The 9788-nt window shown below is 43.7% G+C and overlaps 1 protein-coding gene across 1 annotated transcript in view; it reads left to right on the top strand.

The window, feature by feature from the left end:
- The first annotated feature begins 320 nt into the window (after positions 1–320).
- NALF1 (NALCN channel auxiliary factor 1) overlaps positions 321–9788 on the top strand; it is a 431321-nt gene continuing 421853 nt past the window's right edge. The window contains exon 1 of the mRNA XM_031504229.2: positions 321–2159. Coding sequence (XP_031360089.1) covers positions 1341–2159 — 819 coding nt within the window. The 5' untranslated portion in view covers positions 321–1340. The remainder of the gene's footprint in view (positions 2160–9788) is intronic.

The following is a 9788-nucleotide window of genomic DNA, read 5'->3' as shown; positions in this document are numbered from 1 at the left end:
AACTGGCCAGGATGCAGAGCCCATAGTGTCATATGCCATTTGTGATTTGCTGTGACAAGGACAGACTCGGAGACAGACCTCTCCAGCCACCATCCTGCGGGTACATGGTGTTCCACGGCCACAGAGGGAAGGAGACCCTGAAGGAGAGAGGGCTGGACAGTAGTACTGAGCAGTCCCTTCGGTGAGATGGGTAGAAAGAGTTACATCGAGGAAACCCTTTGGAGGGTCCATGTGGTCCCCAGTGCATCTCCCACCTCCTCCTCCTCAGGCAGGAGGAGGCAGAGTTGCTGCTGCTGCCAATGCGCCAGGATAGAGCGATCTCGGCGCGGGAGGAGATGACGCAAAAGGCAGAGCTCCCCCCAAAAAAGTGTTTCTCCAGGACGAAGATGGCGGCAACTTAGCCCAGGGGCCCAAGATGCCTGTGCCCATCGGGGGCCCCCAGCCAGGCAGTTCCGCCCCGTGCGCCCGGGGACACCGCGCCCGGCGGCAGCAGCGGCGGCAGCCGCAGCCCATTGTCACCAGCAGCGGCGGCGGCCCCGGCAGCCTCCTCCTCCTCCTCTTCCTCTTCCTCCTCCTCCTCTTCAGCATCCTCGGCAGCGCTCCGGGAGCCCTGCAGCAGCGTCTCTCCAGTTAGAGCGGAGCGGGGAGAGAAGAAAGAGGCTGAGACAGCGGTGCAGGCATCTGTGCCGCGGCTCGGGGCTGAGGAAGAGGAGCAGCGGCGGCAGGGAGGAAGAGGAGGCGAGGAGCTCTCCCGTAGCCGTCCGTCGGCAGCGGGGGACGCGGCATGCGGTTGTCCGGGCGCAGTGGGCTTTTCTCAGGAGGGAGATGGGGAGCTGCGATCTGACCATGCCTGGGTGAGAGGGGGAAAGGACCAGTCGCGCAGCCCCTCCACCACCAACTATCACCACCACTACCACCACCACCACCTCAACCACCATCTCCACCACCACCACCACCACCACCATCTCCTCTCCCTCCTCCTCCTCCTCTCTCTGCGTTATTGCTCTTATCTTCTCCACGGCACTCCGCGTTGGATGGACTGGGGCTGTTTCGTGTGGTGAGACCAAGGCAGAGCCACCGGCGAAAACCAACAATATCTCGGAGGAAGAAAAGGAAGAGAGAAGAAAGAAAGAAAAAGAGAAAGAAAGAAAAAAAAAAAAAAAAAGAGGAAGAAAGAGAGAAGGGGGAGAGTGGAAGAGAGAGAGAGGGAGAGCAAGCGAGCGAGAGAAGGGAAGGCAGGCAAGAAAATCCCCCCAATCTTTTAAGTCAATGCATATTGTGGTGACACTGGCAAAGGAGCCCTCACGGTGGAGTCGGCCAGGGCTGTGCGTTCCCAAAATATGACCAGGGGTGCTTGGATGTGTAGTCGGCAGTATGATGACGGCTTAAAAATCTGGTTCGCACCCCGGGAGAACGAGAAACCCTTCACGGATTCAGAGAGGGCTCAGAAATGGCGACTGTCCCTGGCATCGCTCTTGTTTTTCACGGTCCTGCTCTCTGATCACTTGTGGTTCTGCGCCGAGGCCAAATTCACGGGGACCGGAGAGAAGGAGCAGCCGCCACCCGAGAAGCCGGAGCCCGCGGAGCCGGAGCTGCTGGCGGGCATGGGGGAGCCGGCGCCCCCCGCGCCCCGGCTCCTCGCCCCCCCCTCGCCCTCCCTCCCGCCCTCCCCCGGCAGCAGCGGCGGCGGCAGCCGCGGCAGCCGCACCAACGGCACCGAGCCCCGGCACGGCAAGGCTGCTTTCCTGGGGAACTCCACCGCCAGGCCCCTGGAGACGTGCCCCCCCCCGGGCTCCTCGTCCGGGCAGTGCTTCAGCGTGGGCGACGCGGAGGCGGTGTGCCAGCGGCGAGGGGGGTCGGGGCGACCGCGGGGCACGGAGCAGAACCCGGCGCCCGGCTGGGACCTGACGGATTTTTACCTTTCTTTTTGTAATTCCTATACACTTTGGGAGTTGTTCGCCGGGTTGTCCAATCCGGACACTTTGAACTGCAGTCTGGATGTGGTGCTGAAGGGGGAAGGCTCCTGCAGCCAGTGCGTCCAGGCTTACCAGCGCTACGACCAGCACGCTCAGGAGAAATACGAAGAGTTTGAGGTTATGCTTCAGAAATATTTACAGTCGGATGAGTACTCGGTGAAATCGTGCCCTGAGGATTGTAAGGTAGGAGCCCCTGCTGTGTTTCCTGTCCCTGGCTGTCGGGCTGGCGTGCCTCCCTCGGCTGTTGTGGCTGCCGTGGACCCTGTTGTGCCTGCTTCGGTCTCTGCCCCTGGCGCCGGCGGCCGCGGTTCTCACGGTGCAGGCGATGCTGCGGAGGGTATCGGCCGGGATGCCCCACTTAGCGCATTATTAAAAGAAAGTAAGAGAGAGAGGGAAGCTTGAGAAAACGCAAAAAGAAGCGATCCTCGTTCCTCTGGGAGCGTAGCGCTGGATTTCCCCCTCCTCATGAATATGCGATTGGCTCCGACTGGGCTGCCGGCTTCCAGCGGGCTGGGATGCGACTTGGCGGCAGGCAGCGACAGGGTCTGCATGACAATGAGCGGGGCTCGGAGCGGCGGCCGTGGTCGGGGCCGCCCGACGGCGCTGCCCCGGCCGCCGGCCCTCGGGGCGCGCTGGCCGCGGTGCCCGGGCACGGGCGGTGCGTCGCCCCGCGGGGCCGGGGGCGCGCACCGCGGGCTCCGGGTAGGTTCGGTCGGGCGCTCGGCCCGGGGGTGGCGGTGCTGGACGGCGGCGGAGCGGTGCGGCGCCGGGCCTCCTCGGGAGCGGGAGCGGGACAGTACTTGCAGGCGCTCTGCCAAAATCTGTGGAGCTGGGGAAAGCTGGAGGACAAGAGTGTCTGTTGGTGGGCACCGCAGTGGCCCTTCGTTGGGAAGTGATGGTGACAGCGTTTTGATAAGCCGCGGCTGTTTCCTTTGGTGCCACTGGTGACGGCTCAGAGAGATCCAGAGGCTTTTCTTTGCCTTTGTTAGAAGGCAGAGGGTCCCACTTTGGCTCTTGTAGATGTTGCCTTCTCTGTACTTCGCACAAGATTAGTTGGCCTATCTCTCAAGACAGGGCAGAAGAAAGAGTTGTCTTTGGTGCCTAAAATAGCTAAGTGCATGCTTTCTCCCCCTTTTTGAGTATTTGGTACGAGGTGAATATTTCTGCCCTGAACTAGATTATCTCAACTACTGTAGCACTAACCAGTCTGAGCCAAATTCTGCTTTAGCAGTGGAACACAACCATGCACACAAATCGTTGCTCTAAATGGGAGGCCTGGCAGTACCTCTGCACTCTGTAACTTTAGCAGGGCCTTCTGAAATAATTTAATGGTAGCAGCCTCTGCCTAAACAATCACATTCACCAATAGCTTAGTATCATTTGTGCATATATTTGCCACAAAAATGGATCCAGAGTACCTTAAGCTGAAATAACCTGCTATCTAATTGGATAACGGTAGGAAAGTTGCCATATTTATTTTTTCTTTCTAAACCTGACAAAAGTAAGGTAGAATCACCAGAAATGTTGACTCAACTGTTTTTAGATTGCAAACTGTGTGTGTACACCCTCATTGCATGTATGCTAAGTACTCATTTACTGATAATGTAAACATATTTATTTTCAGAGTGAATTGGAAAAGTAAAAAAGTAAAAAATATCAATGTAAATAGATGTCTATTGCTGTGAGGAAATCTCTCATTTCAGTAGCTCTATAATTAGAAATTGACCTACTATTCCATTATGCCAAATGATCAGTATTTACATGCTTTAGGTGATTTTTTGGTATCACAGTTTGACTGAACTTTACCACAAAGTTCTCAGTTGGTCTACAGAATATCAAGGTGTAAAAGGTGTTGAAAATGAATAGAAGAGCAAATTTATGCTGTTCAATGATTTTCCTTTCGCACACCCGAAAAGGAGAAATACTTTTTTAATGATAGAGAAAAAGTTGTTGACATTAAAAATGATTGTGTGAAACTTTAATGAACAAGACAGATGCCAGTGACCTACATTTCTGTGGTTCTGAGTGCCAGAAGATATTGCTTTATGTTTTGAGAATTTGGCCAACCAATCTGTGTTAAAAATGAAAGATATTTCAGAAGGGGAAAGGGAAAAAACCCAAACCATGGGTGCAACTTCAACTTAGTCTGTTTTCCCTTTCTCCAAGGGTTCTGATGGGTAGTGCAGATGCCCAGCCAGTGCGGGTAGGAAGCGCAGTGGGGTGAACCGCGGGGCTGGGCTGGGCTGGGCTGGGCTGGGCTGAGCTGGGCTGAGGCGCACTGAGAGGAGGGCCAGGAGGCCGCTGTCCAAGGTTCTGCAAGACAGCGCACGCACAGCCCGAGGTCAGGCAGAGGAGATGCGGCTCTCTGCCCCCGTGCCCTGGTTTGGTGTTTCTGGGTCCCTCTGGAGCCTTTTGATTCGTGCGGGGGGTTGCGAGAGCCAAGTGGATGGCACGTCCAGCGGTCTGACGTGTGTGTTCGTGTGCTGCCCTGGAGAGTGGAGAGGTGAAACTTGAAACTCGAATACTTTGTGGCTGTTGCAATATTTTGCTGGGGTTTCTTGTTCTTTAGACATATTTCAATTATAAAACTCAATCAGGACTTTTTTTTTTTTTTTTTTTTTTTTTGTGTGTGTGTGTGTAAGTAAATAATAATATTTTTGCATGTTGGATATTTAGCTAATTCTTAGGTAAAGCATCAGAATAGAAAATAATTTGAGATATAGCAGTGTGGTTTAGGTTACACATTATTTGGTGGGTGTCATGGTTTATATGGTGACCTGCTTTTTCTTTTAAACAAAGTACTAAAAATACTGCCTTTACTCTATAACCATGTATGTAACCCTTGGCTCAATACAGTGAAAGGCTTGTAAGCTAGTCTATTTATATTTAAGATGTCTTTTGCACTCTTGGAGGGCAGCTTTGTTCACAGAAAAAGAGATATTTTCATCCAGTTAACCAATTATAGCTGATGATAAACAATAATAAAATTTACTCTGAATAGCAGTCAAGCATGAACTTGCAATTGGGTGTTGCTTCCACTTTCTCCAATTCACCCCAACACCATACACCATCCTCAACTCAGTCAGTTTGCACAGTAAAGTGTGAAGATCATGATGGGTTGCTCACCAATTTCTGCCTTTCCAGAAAGTACTCTTGGTGATAACAATACATATGAGAAATGCCTCTGATGCATGGGCATAAACTTCAGACTTTATGTTTTCATTCTTTTATCTGAAACCAGAAGAAGATGAACTATACTTTGGAAACATTCTGTCTTCTACTACATGTCTCCTGTCTCTGAAGAATATTTTAAATTAATTGCTTTATATTGCAGAACTTTGTAGACAGGAGTTGTTTGATCACATTTAGCTATTCTATGTGGTGAGTTTCAATTCTAATATATAAGCATACTTATTCTTTTTTGTTTGTTTTTTTTTAAGTGTACTGTCCTGTAATTAAGGTCTTACCATCAAACTTCTATTGAGTTGCACTGGGGTTTTCAAAAATTTTGTAGACAATGCTGACAATATTAAACATTTACAAAACAACTGTTTTTGGTGGTATCAATGAATATGCATATGCCTTTTATATTATTTGCATGTCAGTAGACTTTATGTGTTGTTTAGAAGCCTGGGATATCAGTGTTGTCTCACTATAAATGTCTCCAACTTATTTCTTATAAACTCTTCTTAAAGTCTGATGTCTCTATATATTGTTTCCATGATAGTCACATATTAGTAATGGCTCAACAGTATGAGAAATATTTGAATTTATTACATATTCAACTAGACGTTGAAACAAATTGCTGTAGCTTTACTGAATCACTAAAGTAACAGAGTAACTAGAAATCTGGATTTACACTTCTGCTTTTCTGTTTGAAATTTAATTCAGATTTTAAAAAAATGCTTATGAAGTCTTGTTATTGCCTGTTATAAATTTGTGGTTATTTTTGCAGGGATTTGTCTTGGAAATATGTATAATTTCTTGGTTTCCAGAAAATAATTTTTATATGCAGTATGTCACAGCACAGTATTCAGACAATTAACAGAAACTATATTGGCATGACGTTGGAAGACACAATTCCTCATTATGACTTGTCAGCCTTCTATCAGGGGAAATACTCAAGTTTTTATTCTTAAGGCAGCAAGCAATTGCTCTGTGGAATAGAAGAAAATTCTGGCTACTTCTGATTAATAACTGGGTCAAATAACTAGGTGGGACATAAAAATGTAAATTTTTTTTTCCTTTTTTTTTTTTAAAAAGATGGAGCTTACATCTTTGTGATTAAGCATCAGAGGCCAGGGCTTTCCTGGCAAATGTATTTATTAATGTTTGAACAAGATAACAGTCATAATGTTTGACACAGGTTTCCTTAAACTAGTGCAAGGTGAGAGTGTTTAAAATGTGGGCTTTCTTAGCACTAGTTAAAATATTGAAATATATAATTCAAGTAAGTGCATTATAATTAAAATAACATTAAAAGAATTCATTGTTCCTCATAGAAAATCATAGAGGAAAAATAAAAAGATACCAACTCTTCTTATATCAACATTGCTAAAAAGCAAACTTCGGCTGACATCCTAGGTGCTCTACATGTACGCACAGATTTTTGTTTTTTAGAAATTAATTATCATTTGATAACTTCTGATTTGAGGATTATGGTATTGGTATCAAAAATATGTAATAGAATACCCGAGTTGTAATACTACTTAGCTAAAAAATGTGTGCCAATAAAGGCTTTTATCATTAAGCACAGATGGTATCGTTGATAGGAATATAGAGTTGGAATTTCTGTTACTGAAGAATTTTTTTTTTATCAAATAACTGTGCTCAACTACTTTTATTTAAGTAAGAGGGTGATTGGAAGTTATTTAAAACAATTAAAATCACATTTCTTCTTAGATGTTATCTGGAAATATCAAAGCCTATATGAATCATTACTTTCCTAAGAACTTTTTCCTAAACAGCATATGTAGTCTAATTAGGTTTTGATTTAAAATCCCTGTTAAGCTGGCAGAAAAGAGCAGATGAGAGAAACAAACCCAAAAGCCAACTGATAAAAGAACCCTTCAGTTACAAAAGATCACATAGAGCAGCATCTGCCACAAAGTTAGATATTTCAGTTGCACATCTTAATCACATATTTATACAAGGATAGTTCTATGAAAGAGTAATAGCTAAGCTAATCAGAAGAAACCCATACAAACTAAACTTTAAAGATCTGTACTTGTGGCCTAATATAAAAAAGAAAAATCCCCACGTTAATTACTGAATTAGTGCATTTTCTGAATCTCTTGAAATATAATTATTCTTTTAAAGCTCTTTTTAAAAAAATGAATAATATGCTGTACTCCAAAAAATACCTAATACTTAAATTTTTGCACTTTTTAAAACTTTGGTATAAAATGCTGTGAAGCTAATGTGACTGTGTAAATTGATGTTTGCACAGTTTTATGATTTTTGATGCTATTTGTTCTGGTGACTTTTTAAAAAAATAAAGGTTGAATTATTTTTCAAAACTAATTTAAGGCAAATGCATGGATGAATTTAGTATAACTCTTCTTGTAGTATTGGTATAATGCAAGAAGCAACACTGACTTTGTGCTAAGGGATTTGTATTTTGGCCTAGAATCCTGATGCAGCAGTCAGTCTCAGTCTCCTGTTTTGAGCTAGATGAATGGTACTGCACTCAGGGAAGACTATGCACATACTTGTGGTCATTCAATTGCCTAAATGCTTTACTGGATCGGGGTCAGATTTCTTCACTCCTAAAAGAGAAATTTCCCAGGGTGTTCTTTCCAGAAGTGCATTAACCCCACATAACCTTTAAAAGTTTGCATCTAGTTGATCGTTAAGATACTCATCCCATTCATTGTGTCAATAGGTACAGCATTCCTTATTTAGGAAAAAAAAAGGTCTGCAGATTACTAGCACAGCGTAGTTGAAGTTCATACCACTCTAATCCAGTAACCACCATTTAATGTTTCATGGTATTAATGTCACATAGTTTGGGACCTCATGGCTCTGCCCTCAATTTCAGTTTGTTCACTTGTTCTCTTTACATCAAGCAGTGTGCTTCATGTGCACCTTGCAGAAACTGTGAAAACCTTGCTTCTTCATTTCTTGTTCTTCTGGGAAAGGTAATCAAAATGCAAATTATAGTTATATCACTTATCTTGCCTAAAAGTCATTTGGTCTATACTTAGTAATTTATAACTTCAGTCTTGCACTAAGATCCATAATGTATTTAGAACTCTGAACTGCCTAAAAGGGAAAAATAACTTAGAGGCTGGATTATTAAATATTACTTTTTGATAAATGTCAGTCATAACACCCCAGAAGACAGAAAAATAAAATAATCCGTATGACAAAAAGAAAAAAAAAAAACTAGATATCCATTATGGATATTCACAAAAAACGTAAAGTTTAAATTTTTTTTGTAGTCAGTGGAGATACATAGGTAATTCTAGAGTCTAAGTCAGTTCACAATGAAGTGGATATCTAAAATAGGATAGATGGATTATGCCCTAAAATACTTATTTTATGTCTGTTGTCTCTAAAGAGGACGTGCTGCCATTTTATATCAGATACAAACACTTCCACCCACTGTTGACTTCAAAAGTCATATTAGATGAATTCTAACAAAGTGATTGTAGTATAAAAATTAAGTTTGGATGAAATTATGTTCATATGCAAAATTTAGCTCTGAAAAAGTTTGTAAAGTCCTGCTACTTGTGCTGTCCTACACCAACCTAGTGAAATCACAATTCTATTTCACTGCTAGGTATCTATATTCTGTTGCTGAAGAATCTGTGAGCTGTGTAATCTGCTTCTTAGAGATGAGAACAGGAAAGAGCCTTGTATGACATAACTGCCTTTTTATCACTTTTTTTTGAGAGAGAAGACCAGAATCTTCTACATATGAATTTTCCAGTTGTTATTTCTGTTGAGAAACTAGAAAATAACAATTGTAAGTCATCTTCATAGTAGACATTTTTGCAGGTAGATCTGCTAGAGATTATTTCTCTTATTGTCCCTTCTCTCTTTACAAGGAGGGTGGATTTTTTGGGGAAGTGGAGTGTCTATGTATGAGAATTTCTTCCCTTAGTCCAAATCAGAGGGAACTCACACAACTACCTAAACCCCTTCAGTCAAGAAACACACTTATGCCACTTTGTTACAGTAAGCATAATGTACTTTTCTAAGTACTTTTCACTGTACTTTTCTCTTGTCAGAACTGTAGAGCAAACATCTCTAAGTGAGAATGTCTGTGAGCTTGATTTCATTTACAACATCAATCAGTTGGATGAATACAAACGTAGTGCGGCACTGGAGACATATTCTGGCTTGTAGAGAGATTTGATTAATTTGGAGATATGTTAAAAAAATAAAGACCAGATTTCTTTATGGATTTGTGAACTGACCTTGTTTGCAAACAGGATAAGTATATGAAATACGTGAATTTCTCCTTTAGAACATGCACACTGAAGAGCTATACCCAACTAGCTCCCAGTCCATAATGACAAAAAGAATAGGGCACGATGTAAGTGGCTCTGAACTGAAGCTGATCAACGCTTGATACTCTCCACCTTTCATCTCATCTTGTCTCCTCTCCTTCAAAGAAACCTATAGACATGTGTTGAAAGCTGTGATATGATTGGCCTAAAGCCTTTATGGAACAATCTGGTATGACCCTTTGAAGCACTGATTGAATTCAACAAAGTTGTTGGGATGAATGGTGATGATTAATGCTGAAGTGACAAAGCTCAGCAGTTATATATGAATATTTTGGTCTTTTGAAGTGTCTTTGAG

This window comes from Lonchura striata, chromosome 2 (genome assembly GCF_046129695.1).
Source record: "Lonchura striata isolate bLonStr1 chromosome 2, bLonStr1.mat, whole genome shotgun sequence".
In the NCBI taxonomy this organism is placed as follows: Eukaryota; Metazoa; Chordata; class Aves; order Passeriformes; family Estrildidae; genus Lonchura; species Lonchura striata.
Note: the sequence above shows the minus strand (reverse complement) of the source record. Positions and strands in the feature narration are given on the sequence as shown.